We start from the raw sequence: 17788 nt of genomic DNA, 5'->3' as shown, positions 1-17788 counted from the left end.
TGGCAGCCTGGATGAGAGGAGTTTGGGAGAGAATGGATGTATGTATATATATGGCTGAGTCCCTTCTTTGTTCACCTGAAACTATCACTATGCTATTAACCAGCTATATTCTGATACAAAATAGAAAGTTTAAAAAAACAAATAATTTTTAAAATTAAAAAGAAAAAAAAACTCATCTGAAATGCCAATTCTACTACACTGGTAATCAATTACTCCATTCAATGCTTACAAAATCTGAGACACTGAATTTTGGGTTGGACCGATAGTTATGAACAGACTGACAAGTATCTCATACTCCTGTTTCTTTCAGTAAATAATATATAATATATACTATTAAAACTATTACTGTTATAAAATTAAAGAGAAGAGTACATAACATTTAATGATCAATTACTAAATCTACTGTACTTAATGGTACCTATAAAGCATACAGCAACAGAATATAATTTACTAACCAAAATTAATTGTTAATGCTACAACCAAAGGAACTTAATAATAAAAATAGACATAAAGTAGTTTTGATTTCTTCATATTCAGTACCTACAAAAAAGAAATTATACTTAAGAGCTTAAATGAGGAAGTGATAGAGAACTTAAATTTTAGGTTAATAATATGCAGTTCTGCCTTTAAATAGAAATTTTAAAATTCAGGAATCTGTGCAAATAGTAATAATTTCTCTGGATTCTAGAGAAAAGTCCCTATGTACATTCTAACATCAGGGTCGTGTATACTACTACCATTAAGAACTGAAATGTTCAAAAGTAATATTCCATGTAATTTCTAGATTTTATAAATAATACTACCAACTAACAGTTGTATCACACTTTACAATTAGGACTGTAAAGCACACAGTTCACGAACTGCAGTCATAAACATAAGCTGACAGAGCAGAACTGTTACCCTCACTGTGCAGAGTGAGACACTAAGGCCACACAATTAGCAGAGGGTAGAACTGGCATTTAAAACCAAGGCCTGCTAATGATGCTTTCCTGCAGCATGCTACCTTGAAATAACTGTTATATTGAAACCGAGTCTCCCGAAAGCAAGCTCTCCTACTGAGTTTTTATTAACCTCCACATGCAAAGCTTCTTTGCCTTTCCTTGCCCCCTCTGACTTCAGTCCTGTGCTAACTGAACACTTAATCAGCCAACAGCCAGATGACTAAAGCTGCTGTTGTCAATAACACTATTAACTGCTACTATACTAAAACTGCTATTATAGATATCATCAGTAATGTACAAACTCAGGTTATTTAGCAGACCCCCCAGTCACGGGCCACCTAGCCAGAGAATCTTAGACCACAGACTTCTGACTCCCAAGCTGTCACAAAACAATGATTAATTCTAGCGTCTTTGTTCTTTCCCTTTAATAAGCACCTAACTCAAAGATCAGGTGGGAGTGGATCTGAGACTTGTCTCTCACTCCCTTGTTTGGTACCCTGCAATAAATGCTGTACTTTCCTTCACCACAAACAGGTGTCATTAGATTGGCTTTCCTGCGTCTGGGGAACAGACCTGAGTTCAGAACAGGCAGCAGTATGCTGCAGATGGGAACAGAGCACTAGACTAAGAGTCCAATAACCAAGCTTAAAAAGTCTTTTGGAAAGTTAGAAATTTAATTTTAATTCTATGGAGGAAATGTAACCTGGAACTTACTATTTTCAAAAACATTTATTAAGCAACGGTCTACCTGCATGAGAATTTTTACTAATAAGTAGCAACTCATGCCTCCTCAAGCCCAAATTATGACTGCCTCCACTTACTGCTTATCTGTGAGAATGAGGAGAGACAAAATGTTTAAGTAATTACAGAGTACATAAATCTATGTAGCTTCTGGGTCATAACTTTTAAAAGTATACCCTAACCCAACTGGCAAATTAAAAATCTAAAAAAAAAAACCAACAAAAAACACAACCATTTACAAACTTCTAAAATGTGATTTTTCAGAGACTATAGCATAAACGCATGCTTCACTTACCGCTGGGGGAGGAGTCTGTCATTAGCCAGGTAGCCTGGTTTATGAATCTCTTTATTATAATCTCCATACTTGGCTTGGACAGCATAAGAAGCCAAAAGAACTGCAGTTTCTGGTGGACAATATATCTCATCATTTAATATAGCTTCTTTAACTTGCAAGAAGAAAAGTCTCTGGGTTATTTCTTGAATTAATTCCTCAGAAACATCTTCAGGAAAGAATTTAGCTCTAAATTTGAATTGCAAAGGATTCTCTTTTTTAACATCTTGCTGTGTCACCTGTAATGGTAATTTCAAGTATATTCAATAAAAATCTTAGGTTCACAATAACTGACCATAGTCACATAATATTCTCTTTTGGTACAAAATAGGATATAAAACATAAGATTCTAAATCTATTAAGTAAGATTTTAAACCTTTAATAAATGTGAGAAAAAGATTCTATGCTTATGAATGTGACTGATAACTCACAGATCCTAATTAATAACCTAATTGAAATTTCTCCAGAGCAACTTATCCTGAAGATGTTTAAATTAAGATCAAAGTACTAAGCAATACCTTATAGTATTTCTTACTGCTGAGTTTTCAAATAGGAAAAAAATGAACATTTCTGTTTTTGAAGATGATATGGTGATGGTACCTTAGTAAATTAAAAGACATGACTCCTCTAATGATTCACAGAGATAACTATAAAAGAGGTTTAAAATCAGTCAGATTCTGAGTTTTTCTCGCTCAGTCTGATTTAACATGATCAAGATTAACTTCAAAGCAACTTAATTATTAGCTAGATATGTTATCATACACAGTTTACCTTTTTATTTAGTTTAAGCCATGTAGAATAGCCCTTGCTGTCCATGTACTGCAGCCCAAAAAACCAGACTTCACGCAAACCAACTGTTTTCACCACCTTAAAAAAAAAAGTTCAGTTCAACACTCACATTGTAACCAGAAGGCACTATACTTCAAAGGAAGAACAAAACCACATGGAAATTATAGTAAAGATCTTTCCTAAATTTAACATACTAATTAAAGGAATATTCCTAAAAATTTAAGTTCAGGTTTTATTAAATCCCATAATGTCATTTCAACCTATCTGATCCATTCTTCCGTGTGCCTTTTCCTTCTCATCTGCCAACATGACCCTAAGAGATAAAAAGAAGAATCTGGGCAAAAGACACAGAGCTGTCCTAATCCCACATTCCTATTTCAGTTTACCCTTCCCCCAACCCAATTTATACTATCAAGTAGCACAAACAAACACTATCATTTTGGTAGGAAGACTCTCTGAGGACCTGTAAATGCCATGCCTCAGGCTATCCAGCTGCTGCTTTCACCTCCATTCCTACGTCCCTTCACTCAGCCTCATATATTCTATGTTCTACTCTCACTGAGCAAGAAACCATTCTTAGAACATGCCATAAATTTTACCCTTCGATACCTTTGCTCACGCTTCTTCCCCTCCCTAGAATGTTTCTTCTGTACTTTTATTTTTCTTTGCTTTTCTTCTGTACTTTTACCACCTGTTAAATAATGTATTCCTCAAGGCCCAACTCCGGAGAAGGCAATGGCAACCCACTCCAGTATTCTTGCTTGGAGAATCCCATCGACGGAGGAGCCTGGTGGACTGCAGTCCAGGGGTCGCTAAGAGTTGGGCACGACTGAGCGACTTCACTTTCACTTTTCACTTTCATGCATTGGAGAAGGAAATGGCAACCTACTCCAGTGTTCTTGCCTGGAGAGTCCCAGGGACGGGGGAGCCTGCCGGGCTGCTGTCTATGGGGTCGCACAGAGTCGGACACGACTGAAGTGACTTAGCAGCAACAGCAGCAGCAAGGCCCAGCTCAACTAACATGCTTCTGTGAATGAAGCTTTCCTATCATCTAGACAAAATTAATCACTTGGTCCTTAGTAACTCCACAGTACTTTATTTATACTGCTGCTTAAACTTATTTTATCATAATTAATTATTATTAGTAGAGTGTCTATTTACCCTCCTTGGCTGTTTAAAACTAAAGAAAAGATTACTGCCTTATTCATCTTAATATTCATGTCATTTCCAAGAATGACTAGTCTGTAGTAGGTACCCAAGAGTACTACAGAGTAACTATAGTGGTAAGCTAGGATTATTAACTCACACTCAGGATTATGCCAACAAAAGCATATTTTTAAATCTATATTTAAAATGAGGGAGGTGAGAGTTTATTAGGACTTTAAAAGCTTTACAAAAGATTCAATATTAGTTCTTAAGTAGTAAACATTCTTGGTTTAAAACAAATAATAATAAAAAATATTTCTTCTAAAATAAAAATCTAAAAACATGCTGGGCTTTTGGTTTCAAGATGGTAAATGGAACCCTTCAGTTTCCTTTCCCTCTTGAAAAAATTTCACTGAAATGGCACATACAAAAATTAAAAATAAGAAAAAAAATTTAGGTGTGGGAAAAAAAAAATTTAGCTGTATCAGGAAAGGTTACCACATTAAAAAAAAGAGAGAATTCTCTGAATGATATGGTATATAAATACCCACAGTGATAGCAAAAGCTGATCAATGAATGCCAAACAACCAAAACTTGAACGTGGACAAAGGAGACCCCAGAAAATTTAACTCTGGCAAAAGATAGGCTGTCCCAACAGAGCCACAGAAAATATTTCAGCTCAGAGTGGCAGAAACAAGAAATGTCAAGAGCAGTACCAAAGCAGCAAGCCTCAGTTCTGTCTCCAGGCTTTCTGTGAGTCACAATGCTGCTAAGTAAAAAAGGGATCTGCCAGTGGGGCACAAGGGACAGCCTCTTAACTTCAGACTGTCACAACACACACCAGAAAAGTAAGAGACCACAGTTGTGAAATTCCTTAACAGGCTCCATCTTTCCCTATTTCTGAAAGTCTTCTAGCGAACTTTAAATCATGCCTCTACAAGTAAAAACATATTGTAACTACAATATATGCATATTTATTTATAAGTTATACATATGCTATCACATTAATATATCAGAAAGCCTATCCTAAAAAATTAAAAGATAAAAATACAAACAAACATTTTTAGTATTTTTTTCTTGCATCGTAACAGATGACGCTGAGTACTATTCTAATCCCATAGGGGTAATACTATTCTAATCCCATAGGCATAAACTGGAAGAGGCGGCCAGTGAAGAAAAAGTCAGCAGGGAGCAAACCAAAGGACCTCACAAACTCAACCAGAGCCCCTCCACAAAGCAGATGGCTTCAAGCTGACATCCTAATCGGAAGTGAGGTTTTGCTACAGGTAGATTCATCTGAGAGAACTCCTGCCCCTAGGTCTGCTGGTCTGACTCTGAACCTACTGACTGACCTTGACCTGACAGCTAGCTCACCCACATACTCAACTTCACACAAGGTAACACCAGATTTGGATCTGGAATTTGGGCTCAAGTTGCCAAGATACAGAACAGCGACTACAAGAATAAACTGCTGAGACAGGCTGGAACAGACAGCAACACTCTTTAACTTAGATCTTTTCACTTACAATATGAAATGTGTGTGTGTTTGTGTATCAAACACTGTTCTACATAGTTTACACTTCTGAAGTCTCAATTAATTCTGACAAAAACCTTCTGAAGGAATAATGTTACCATCATCCTAACTGTACAAATGAGAAAAATTGAGACAAAGAAAGTAATCTGTATGAAGTCAAACAGCGACATCTGGGACTCTACCTCTAGCAGTGTGGTTCCAGAGCCCACGTTTTTCAACTAGTACACATTACTGCATCATAAAACATGTAGTTTCCTTTTTCCTGGTATCTAAACTAAAGCAATTCTTCTTAGAAAAAAACAAATATTTTATTTCTCACTAACCAATACCAAAAAGGCCCATGTGCTAATTTGTTTTTGACTAACACAAAACATTTTGCTCACTATAAATAACATTTCAATTTGCTATGAGTACAGTAAATGCTAACTCCATCCACATTTTTATTCAAGTAAGATAGCTTACGTACTTACAAACATGAGACCTAGAATAATCAACAAAAGTATTAGTTCACAAAAGTAAAATATCTATAACGTAAATTGCATGCAATTGCTTACGATGATGCCTTAAAAGATTGCTCACTCACAACAAAAAAATTCTTTGATCTCCAAAAAGATTTTATCTGGGCGTTCAAGTTCATTAATTATCTAATTAGTAGATTAAGTTTATTAGCTAGTTAAGGGAAGAAACAACTTCCTAGGAGTTTTAAATTTTTATTTCATCATATTTGGGATCAGCAGGTAATTAGTATGTTATTTATTGCTGTAATACCAGGAACTCTCCCATTTCCTAAGGTCAATAGTTAGTATGACCACAGACTACTGCTCTCCTGATCATAAGTTCTTGTAAAAGTTCATGTAAAAGCTACCTCCTCTTTTTTGCAATCAATTCGCTTCTTAAACACTTGACCCCCTAGTCACCAATCTCTTTCCTCCTTTTCTCAATAAAACTTGACTACTTAAATCATATACAGCTTTACCTGGGGAGCCTCAATAAAAGTACTAATAGTTTAGAGTAAGTCCCAGGCAATCAAACAGAATCTCTAGAGGTGGTTTCCAGGCACTGCTTTATTTTTCTCTTTAAAACTCCCCAGGGTGGCTCAAGTGCGCACTCAAGAGTGATAAAAAGGACAAAATCAATAGTTCAAGTTCTTTAACATGATATCCATGTTCTAACTCCAGGCTAGCATATTAAGAGCCTAGGACATCAAACTGCTATCAGGGCCCTATTTATAGCTTACGCCTCTGCTCCTGCCATCTCCTTGAAACCCAAGTTCCCCTGCCGAGTTTATGACTAATCTCTCTATCCAACTTTACTTCCTTTGGTGTCCCCTCTGACCTTAATCCTGTGCTAACTGAACACTAATCAACCAGAGTCAGATGGCCAAAACTGCTACCACTGTTGATAATACCAATAATGTAGTAAAACTGTTCTTGTATCATCATACATCATCAACACACAGGTTACTTCTCCAGGGCAAGATAAGCGAAGAGACCCTCGGATAACGAAACCAGAGACATCCTGACTAACCAAACCAAAACTACAATTAAGAAATGTCACAGAAATATCACATAATGATTAACCCCAGCTTCTTTGTTCTTTCCCTTCTATAAAAAACCTCTAACTCAAAGACCAAGTTGGAGTGGATCTGAGACTTGTCTCCCACTCCCTTGCTTGGGCCTTGCAATAAATACTTATTCCACTGCAAACTCTCACTGCTGAGTCTGACTTTCTGTGCCCTGGGCAAAGCCCATTGCTGGTTTACCCGCTCTGTCTAGGATCTCCACCTATTCCACTCACGGACTATGGAGAGTATCACTGAATTCCTTGTAGTCCTCATTGCAATGATTTGCATATCAGATGATTAATAAATACCTAGTAATTATTTTTTTAAAGTACCATCTCTCAAATCTAGGAATAAGAAAGACTATCCCTACAGTTGTTCAAGACATCTGAACAAGTACTGTGAAAAATTCCAAATGCTACATTGTAGCATTTTAAGTAAAGGTATAGAAAAACACAGAAAGAAGTATGCAATAGCATGCACACTATGGTGTCAAAATTGCATACTTCATGTAGTGAATGATACCTGGTCAAAAAGCTGTTTGCCAGTTGTGTTGGGCTGAATGGCAAATTCCAGCTCAGCATCCATCGTTGTTACTCTTACATTGATCTGCAATAAAAACAAAAGGTATAATCAGTAGAAAAAAGAAAATACTTAAGTATAATGTCAGGCATGAGAAAATATTTAAGCAATTAAAAAACAACTCAATATAGATAATATTTTCTTTATTGATACTTTATTTATATTTTTGATTTATTGAATACTTAACATACAGGAGGTGCCAGGCCTGGTGCTTTTCACATTCTTGTTTAGTTTCTACAACAATAGCAGGAGATATGTGCATTTCCACAGAAGTGTTCATTTATATAAAAAACTCTTTGTCACTTGCCCAAGAACACACAGATACTAAAAAGCAGGGCAGGTATTTAACTGAGGTACAACTCCAAATTCTTTGAATGTCATTCACTATTCCATATTTCTTTCAACACAAAAATCAAATATTTAGTTTTATTTATACTGTAAATGTATTCTTTATAAAAAGCATTCATCTATTGCCTTTTACTTGCTAGACTTTTTCAAATTCTGATTTTTATATGTAAATACATTCTTAGGTTAAATATCTGACCACAAATGTAACATGCTTAACCAAAGTAATTTTTATTCCAGAACAGCATCTTCACCTAGAATCCACCATGACATGGTAAAAACCTATCTTTTAACTCACACTAGAACTCTAAATCAGACTTATTTCCCCTTATCTTTAACTCATTCTAAAAACCACATGTATCTCCACACATGTACTTTTATCTGAAATACTTTCTCCAAAAATATCTTATAGAGCTCCTCCTTTATAATAATTTAGGAAATATTTAATACACATAAAATATATGTAACATATATAGACAATGAAGCATAATAAAATAAACAATGGTAATATAATAATAAATACATATTTGGTCTTTATCCTGGTTCCCAGCAGAGCTCCTAAAATCCTTGAAATTCCCTGAGTAATAGATGTGAGAGGATTTTCTGTTATTCATAGCAAGCTCCTTTCAACCATACCAGAGTTTATGCTAATGGGGGACTCTAGATGGGCCCTAACAGCTTTAGAATGGGGGCCAGTACCCAGAGAATCATGCCATTGAGGACTGAACCTTTCAGCCACCCATCCCAACTACCCAGGAGGGCGAATGGTGAGGAAAGAGAGCTGATCTCCAAGGTCCAATGATTTAATCAATCATGCCTATGAACTGGAGCTCCATAAAACCCTAAACAAAGGGGTTCAGAATGCACCCACTTGCTGACAGGGTGTGCATCGCAAACTCCACAAAGACAGAAAGAAGCTACTCAGGACTCTTCTGGACCTCGTCCCCTAAATCCGTACTCTTTATAGTTTCCTTTACATTAACCAGTCAGTAACAGCAGTAAAGTGTTTCCCAGAGTTCTGTGAGCTGTTACAGCATATTACAGAACCTGAAGAGGGGATTGTAGGAATCTCCAAACCTTAGCCAAGTTAGCCAGGAGAGAGAGTCACATGCATTACCAGTGATTAGCTTCAGCAGTCCAGTGGTCTGGGCCCTTAATCTCTGGGGTTTGCGTTAACTCTGGGTAGCTGTGTCAGAATATACTAAACTGCAGGACGCACACCTGGTATCCACATAGAACCCGGGAACTGATTGGTATGGAAAACGCACACATCCAGTAACATTTTGAATTACAAAAGTGTTTCCCTTTACCCATAAATCTACCATTCAACTTAAAAACTAGAAATGACAAAGCAGTGTCACCAGTATATTTCTTCTTTGTGAATTTCTGGGACCCCAATCTCTACAGGTAAGCACTAACCTAAATTTTCTGTTTGTGATCCTCTTAGTTTTTATTTAAAACAATTGTGCTATCACAAATGTAGGTATCTATGGTAAAATATTATTTAGTTTTTGATTTTTAGCTGTTTTGTTATTGTTCAGTTGCTAAGTCATATCTGACTCTTGCAACCCCATAGACTGTATGTAGTCTGCCTGGCTTCTCTGTCCATGGGATTTTCCAGGTAAGAATACTGGAGCAGGTTGTCAGTTCCTTCTCCAGGGGATCTTTCTAAAATTGTATAGTACCTGCTAATAAAGTCTTCCTTGATGTGGGCAACAATTACAATATGTATTTACTTTATGAAAATGCATCAGCAGCACACATATTCTTTTGCATATGTATATTCTAATTCAATAAAAAGTTTAAACAAAAATTTTGCTAAACTATAATTTGCCTTTTCAGTTATATTTCTAAGACTCATTGATGTTTTTGTTAGTAGTTGCAATTCATTCATCTTTATGTGACTAGAGAGTAATTCATTTATCATTTTCCTATCAATTGACATTGAATTGTTTCCAATTTTTTGGTTATTAAGAACAAAACTGGTGTGAACGTTCTTGTACATGTCTCCTAGTACAAGTGTCTGAGTTTCTCTAGAAGTATAACTTGGAAGAACCCCTGGGTGACAAACTACACACCTTCAACTTTACAACGTATGTTGAATTGTCTTCTAACACAACAGCATCAATTTACACTCCCAACAACAGTGAATAAGAATTTCTGCTGCTTTGTATTTTCACTAGTAGTTATCAGATTTGCTAATGTTTAACAACCTAGTAGGTATAAACTGATATCTCAGTATGTTATTAATACGCAGATTCTTGATTCCTAATAAAGTTGGGAACATTTTCTTATGTGTATATGCAGAATTATAAGACAGCCCTCAGACTTCCCCAAACTACAATTTACTCCCATGATTACATTAACATTACATGATAAAAGGGATCTTGAAGATGTACTTAAGGTTACTAATCAGTTGATCTTGAAGATGTACTTAAGGTTACTAATCAGTTGATCTTAAGATAGGAAAATTATTGTGGGTGAATCTGAATTAATCTCACCAACTCTGCAACCCCATGGACTGTAGCCCACCAAGCTTCTCTGAACAGTAAATTACCCTTAACTAAAAAGACAATTATAATGCCCTAGGTTAGAATTTCTCCAATTTCATAGTCTCTGGATCTCCTCATGCTCTTCCAAAAAAGCTCTTATGTGAGTTCTCTATCAACATTCACATTAGAAATTAAAACTGAGAAAATTTTTAAGATATTAACTTAAATATAACAAGAATAAACCTATCAGATGTTAACATAAAAAACATCAAATAGGCTTTTCGAAAAAGCCTATTTTCGAAAAAGGCCTGTTTAAAAAAAGCCCAGAAGGCTAACTTCAGAGCTATTTCATTTGATTCTGGGAGTAATTCCATTGCTGTTCAGTCACTAAATTGTGTCAAACTCTAAGCAACACCAAGGATTGCATCATGCTAGGATTCCCTGTCCTGCACTATCTCCTGGACTTTGCTCATCACAATTAAGTTGGTAATGCCATCCATCCATCTCATCCCTTTGTCGCCCGCTTCTGCCCTGAATCTCTCCCAGGATCAGGGTCTGTTCCAATGAGTCAGTTCCTTGCATCAGGTGGCTGAAGTACTGGAGCTTTAGCATCAGGTCTTCCAGTGAACACTCAGGGTTGATTTCCTTTAGGACTGACTGGTTTGACCCCCCTGCTGTCAAAGGGATTCTCAAGAGTCTTCTCCAGCACCACAATTCAAAAGCATCAATTCTTCAGTACTCGGCCGTCTTTATGGTCCAACTCTCACATCTGTACATAACTACTGGAAAAAGCACAGCTTTTGACTAGACGGACCCTTGTCAGCAAAGTGATATCCTTGATTTTTAACAGATTATCTAGATTTGTCATAACTACCCATTCCAATATTCTGGCCTGGAGAATTCCATGGACTAAGTCCATGGGGTCGCAAACAGTTGGACACAAATGAGAGACTTTCACTCCTTCCAAGGAGCAAGCATCTTTTAATTTCATGGCTGCAGTCACCATTTACAGTGATTTTGGAGTCCAAGAAAATAAAATCTGCCAATATTTCCAATTTTTTCCCATCTATGTGGCAAGAAGAGATGGGACCGGATGCCATGATCTTAGTTTTTTGAATGTTGAGTTTTAAGCCAACTTTTTCACTCTCCTCTTTCACTTTCCTCAAGAGGCTCGTTAGTTCTTTTCCACTTTCTGCCATAAGGGTGGTGTGTCATCCAGCCCAGTGTTTCTCATGATGTACTCTGCATATAAGTTAAATAAGCAGGGTGACAATATAAAGACTTGACGTACTCCTTTCCCTATTTGGAATCAGTCTGTTGTTTCATGAGCTGCATACAGGTTTCTCAAGAGACAGGACAGGTGGTCTGGTATTTTCATCTCTTTCAGAATTTTCCACAGTTTGTTGTGGTCCACCCAGTCAAAGGCTTTGGCATAGTCAATAAAGCAGAAGTAGATATTCTTCTGGAACTCTCTTGCTTTTTCGATGATCCAATGAATGTTGGCAATTTGATCTCCGGTTCCTCTGCCTTTTCTAAATCCACCTTGAACATCTGGAAGTTCACAGTTCACGTATTGCTGAAACCTGGCTAGGAGAATTTGAGCATTACGTTGCTAGCGTGAGAGATGAGTGCAATTGTGCAGTATAGTTTGAGCATTCTTTGGCATTGCCTTTCTTTGACACTGGAATGAAAACTGACCTTTTCCAATCCTGTGGCCACTGCTAAGTTTACCAAATTTGCTGGCATATTGAGTGCAGCACTTTCACAGAATCATCTTTTAGGATTTGAAATAGCTCAATTAGAATTCCATCAGCTCCACTAGCTTTATTTGTAGTGATGCTTCCTAAGGCCCACTTGACTTCACATTCCAGGATGTCTGGCTCTAGGAGAGTGATCACACCATTATGATTATCTATCTGGGTCATGAATATCTTTTTTGTATAGTTCTTCTGTATATTCTTGCCGCCTCCTCTTAGTATCTTCTGCTTCTGTTAGGTCCATACCATTTCTGTCCTTTATTGAGCCCATTTTTGCATGGAATGTTCCCTTGGTATCTCTAATTGTCTTGAAGAGCTCTCTAGTCTTTCCCATTCTATTGTTTTCCTCTATTTCTTTGCATTGATCACTGAGGAAGGCTTTCTTATCTCTTCTTGCTATTCTTTGGAACTCTGCTTTCAAATGGGAATATCTTTCCTTTTCTCCTTTGCCTTTCGCTTCTCTTCTATTCACAGCTATTTGTTAAGGCCCCATCAGACAACCATTTTGCCTTTCTGCATTTCTTTTCCTTGTGGATGGTCTTGATCCTCCTGTACTCATTCAGACAGTTTTCCAAAGTAGCTGTGAATTTCACATCCCTATCAGAAATAAGAGTTCCAGTTGATGCACATCCTTACAGACATGGTCTTTACAGTCTAATTTTAGCCCCTCTAGTAAGGATAAAGTGGTTTCTCACTGTAGTTTTATTTTTCCCTGAGGATCTTTTCAAGTGTTTATTGGCTATTAATATATCCTCTTTTGTGAAGTATCTGCTCAAAGTTTTGGCCCACTTTTAAAAAACTGGGTTGTCTTATTAGAGTTCTAAAAGAACACTACACTACAGTTATTTTCTCCCATTCTGCCTTGCCTTTTCACCTCTTTCTGCTGTTTTCCAAATAGCAGTTTTTAATTTTGATCTTTTTAAATGCTTCAAACTTTTTGCGTATTATCAAAGAATCGTTGCCTACCTCACAACTGTAGAAATGTTTTCTGTTTTCTTCTAAAAGTTTTATAGTTTGGGGCTTTTAATTTATGCTTATGATCCATTTAGAATTAGATGTGTGTAAACTGTGATATAAGGGGTCAACATTCATATTCTTCTGTATGGATAACTCTTTGCTACAGCATCAGTTCTTGAAAAGAATTTAATTTCCCCATTGAACTGTGTGACATCTTGTTAAAAATATTTAGTAAGAATGTATGTGTAGATACATTTTTGTTCCACTGAACCTATTATCTAATTTCTCAATACCACCCTGTCTTATTTTTGTCTCTTGAAAATAAATGTTGAAATCCAGAAGTGTTAACTGTTCCACCCTTGTTTTTCTTCCAAATCACTTTAAATATTCCACATAAAGTTTTGGTAGTTCCATAAACATTTTATAATCAGCTAGTCAATTTTATCCAAAGGGATGCAACTGCTGGGATTCAACTGATTGGAACTACATTCAACCTACCAATACATTTGGGGAGAACTGGTCTAATAGTATTCTCTAGAAATATCTATGACCAATGTATATTTTTCTATATTCTTTGTTCTTTTTAATTTCTTTTTTTTCCATTTATTTTTATTAGTTGGAGGCTAATTACTTTACATCATTACAGTAGTTTTTGTCATACATTGAAATGAATTAGCCATGGATTTACATGTATTCCCCATCCCAGTCCCCCCTCCCACCTCCCTCTCCACCCGATCCCTCTGGGTTTTCCCAGTGCATCAGGCCCGAGCACTTGTCTCATGCACCCAACCTGGGCTGGTGATCTGTTTCACCCTAGATAATATACATGTTTCAATGCTGTAAGGTTTTCAGTGTAGATATTTTTAAACAGTTTCTGAAAACTTATTCCTAAATATTTTATGTTTTTGATGCTGTTACAAATGGAATTTTTTACATTTTTTGAATTTTGCTGCTTGTATATAAAACTGATTTTTAAAAAACATAAAACCTTATGTCCAACAATCTTGCTAAATTCTGTTATCAGTTCCAATAGCTGTTTGTAAATTCCAGGTTATTTACATAATCATGTCATCTGCAAATAGAAAAAAATGTAATCCTTGCTTTCTATTGATTATGCCTTTTATCTTTTTATTCTTCTCACCCTCCAACAATGCACCTTTCACCTGCTCAATCCTGAAAAGTAATTCAAAAGTGACATTCATGCCAGAAAATTCAAAAAACTAAAAAACAATGATTTTCTTCAAAAAAAAAAAAAAACAACAACAACAACAACAACAAAAAAAAAAAAACTGGCCAAAAAGTTCATTAAAAAAAAGAAAAATTTTTTTTGTTAGATGAAGAAAGGAACACTGATCCTAGGATAAAAAGATAAACCTCAGTCACAAATTATATAATAATAAAACAAAAAATTATTATATGTACGCCCTTAAATCAAAAACCTAAGACTATATATGGGCTTCCCTGGCTCAGGCAGTAAAGAATGTGCCTGTGATGCAAGAGACCTGGGTTTGATCCCTGGGTCTAGAAGATCCTCTGGAGAAGGAAATAGCTCCCACTCTAGTTTCTTGCCTGGAGAATCCCATGGACAGGGAAGCCTGGCGGGCTACAGTCCTCGGAGTCGTAGAGTCAGACACGACTGAGTGACTAACACTTTTCATTTTCATAACTATATATAACATCAGCACTGTTATCACTAGTATCAAAGCTAGAATTATGAGAAGATTAATTCTGCACGAATCCTTCTGACGTCTCATCATGTTCTCCTGTTTAACAGTAAGTAACTTTCTACTGAGCACTGAATGTGTATGTACTAGGATCTTCTAATCCTCACCAGACTCTCACGTACTAATTACATCTCCATTTTACATGTGAGGAAATGAAGACCAGGAGGGACTGAATCTAACAAAGATCAGTCAGATTAAGTGGCAGGGTGAGGATAAGAACTAAGTCTGACCCCACAACCTACAGTAATCTTAATACATACAAGATACTTAAACCTCTATCACTGGCCCATATAACATGTTACTTAGCCACGTAAATTTAAAACAAACAGTAATATCAGCGCCTTTTCCCCCAACAAAACTCTACCATGATAGTCTGCCTTGTTCCAAAAGGAACTGATGCCATTGATACTTTATTAAGTGAGCAGTGTCAAAGTAATAAAATACACCTACTGGTTTCGGCATTTTTCTTCTCTTTTTATCACCCTCTTCGAAAATTCTTCCGTTTTATGAATTCTCTTTTATGTCTGTTAAAGAAAAGAAAAGCATAATTGATCTATTTTTTAATATAATAATGTTTTTAACAATATAAGTAGTACAGATTAAATAAAATTTTAAACTCACATTTTAAAATGTTAACAACACAGAGTTCTCATTTTATTCTGATTTTCAATGTCTTCTATTATTTCTCATGCTTTAAAAATACTTACACTGGTGATTTAAAATAGCACACATCTCAAACAACATACTATATAAAAATATAAAAGCATCCTGATTATCAACTATAAATTTAATTACAGATAACACATAGTGAAAGGAAAGATTACTAAGAGCCCAAATTCTCTTTCCGAGTCAAGTTCTCCCCAGTGCCCAGACTGGTAGAGAGAGGGATAGCAGAGAACTGATTCAGAGTCTAAAGAAATCAACTCCAGAACACTTTTCAACCCTTCCTCTACACTGACAAAGACAAAAAAGGAAATACTGATTAATGTAAACTACACAAAGATAAATTTTTAAAGAAAATTATTTTTCCTGCTTGAAAGTTTAAAAGTCCAAGTAGAGACACATATGTTAACAGTAACTTTTTCACCTAAGGTGGATATAAACAGCCTTACTCTGTACACTAGCAACCGGCATGCTACTCACCAGCAAGAGAATGCCCTTCCCTGAAGTACAGAACTATCCTTAAAACCAACGTTAATTATACCTTCACCCACTAAGACAACAGAACTAAATCTTAATCCAGGGAAAACTTGCTATTTTAGGGTAAATTTCTTTACAAACATCTAACAAAATTGGGTTTTCCCCCTATAAAACTACCAAAAGATCTAACATTCTTAAACATTTAACTGTCCAGGAAAAAAAATAATTATCATTCCAATTTGAAAACCTATTGTAAGAAGTATATAATTACCTGAAAATCACTATATACAAGTAGTATATGTCAAGAACTTTTGTTCATGACACTATGAACTACTGATAAACATACGATTAATTTTGAATTTATAAAATGTATTATCAACTCCCTTTTAAGATACTACTTTAATAAAAATGAAAATTCTTCATATTAAAATAAAAACAAAGGATCAAAATAAAGTCATTTCTCTAAATTTTAGCTGATCACATGTTAATAAACCTCCCTACAGAGGGAACTTCATCATGAGAAATTTCTCATCTAATACAATGGGATACGAAATTCAGTGAGCAGCATGAAGTATCTCATCTCTCTCTTACTGCTTAACTCTTAACTAGGAAATGATAGATACTCTGTTATCTACGATCACCTAATTAAATAACTTTACTGTACTTCGGTCCTAGCTTCCACTTCTGAATCCTCTTTTTAATCTCTACTATCAGATCATCTCAGGTCTTAAAACAGCCTCACAACCAACTTTTTACAGCATTTATAACCTAGTAACTTCTAAATCTGTATCTCTAATCTTGCTTAGCTAACTTGGGCTTTTTAATTTCTTAAAGGTTTTCAGTGTAGAGATTCTAAACAGTTTCTGAAAACTTATTGCTAAATATTTTATATTTTTGATGCTGTTACAAATGGAATTTTTACATTTTTTGAATTTTGCTGCTTGTATATAAAACTGATTTTAAAAAACATAAAACCTTATGTCCAACAATCTTGCTAAATTCTGTTATTAGTTCTGATAGCTGTTTTGTAAATTCCAGGTTATTTACATAATCATGTCATCTGCAAATAGAAAAAAACGTAATCCTTGCTTTCTATTGATTATGCCTTTATCTTTTTATTCTTCTCTCCCTCCAACAATGCACCTTTTACTTGCTCAATCCTGAAAAGTAATTCAAAAGTGAGTCATGCCAGAAAATTGAAAAAACTAAAAAACAATGATTTTCTTAAAAAAAAAAAAAAAAAACCGATGAAAAAGTTCATTAAAAAAGAAAAAAAAATTTGTTAGATGAAGAAAGGAACACTGATTCTAGGATAAAAAGATAAACCTCAGTCACAAATTATATAATAATAAAACAAAAAATTATTATATGTACGCCCTTAAATCAAAAACCTAAGACTATATATGGGCTTCCCTGGCTCAGGCAGTAAAGAATCTGCCTTAGATGCAAGAGACCTGGGTTTGATATCTTATATTTAAAACTCTACTATTTTTCTGTACCACTTTCATTATTGTTTAAGTGCTTCAGTGTCCAATTACAATTTCTACTCATACTAGGTTTTAAATTTTCAAATAAAATGGTTAGGGACCTGGGGGCAGAGTGCTGTCTTTTTTATTATTTACTTCTACGTTTATTATACACTACAGTCAAAGCACTCATTTCCGTTACGTCTAGTGCTTGGTCAGCTTAGTTTCTTTTTTGATTGTTATATAAATGAAATATAATGAAATATATAATGAAATATATAT

The 17788-nt window shown here is 35.5% G+C and overlaps 1 protein-coding gene across 2 annotated transcripts in view; it reads right to left on the bottom strand.

Annotated features, from left to right (window-relative positions):
• RDX (radixin) overlaps nt 1–17788 on the bottom strand; it is a 101137-nt gene that overhangs the window by 70489 nt on the left and 12860 nt on the right. For both annotated transcript variants that reach the window (XM_020869987.2, XM_020869988.2), the window contains exons 2-5: nt 15351–15424; nt 7569–7652; nt 2785–2880; nt 1978–2252 (exon numbers count right to left, since the gene is read on the bottom strand). In XM_020869987.2, coding sequence (XP_020725646.2) covers nt 1978–2252; nt 2785–2880; nt 7569–7652; nt 15351–15362 — 467 coding nt within the window. In that variant the 5' untranslated portion in view covers nt 15363–15424. The remainder of the gene's footprint in view (nt 1–1977; nt 2253–2784; nt 2881–7568; nt 7653–15350; nt 15425–17788) is intronic.

The sequence above is a fragment of the Odocoileus virginianus genome, chromosome 10 (genome assembly GCF_023699985.2).
Source record: "Odocoileus virginianus isolate 20LAN1187 ecotype Illinois chromosome 10, Ovbor_1.2, whole genome shotgun sequence".
NCBI classification, from domain to species: Eukaryota; Metazoa; Chordata; class Mammalia; order Artiodactyla; family Cervidae; genus Odocoileus; species Odocoileus virginianus.
The sequence above is the reverse complement of the archived record's forward strand: the minus strand, read 5'-3'. Positions and strand labels throughout refer to the sequence as shown.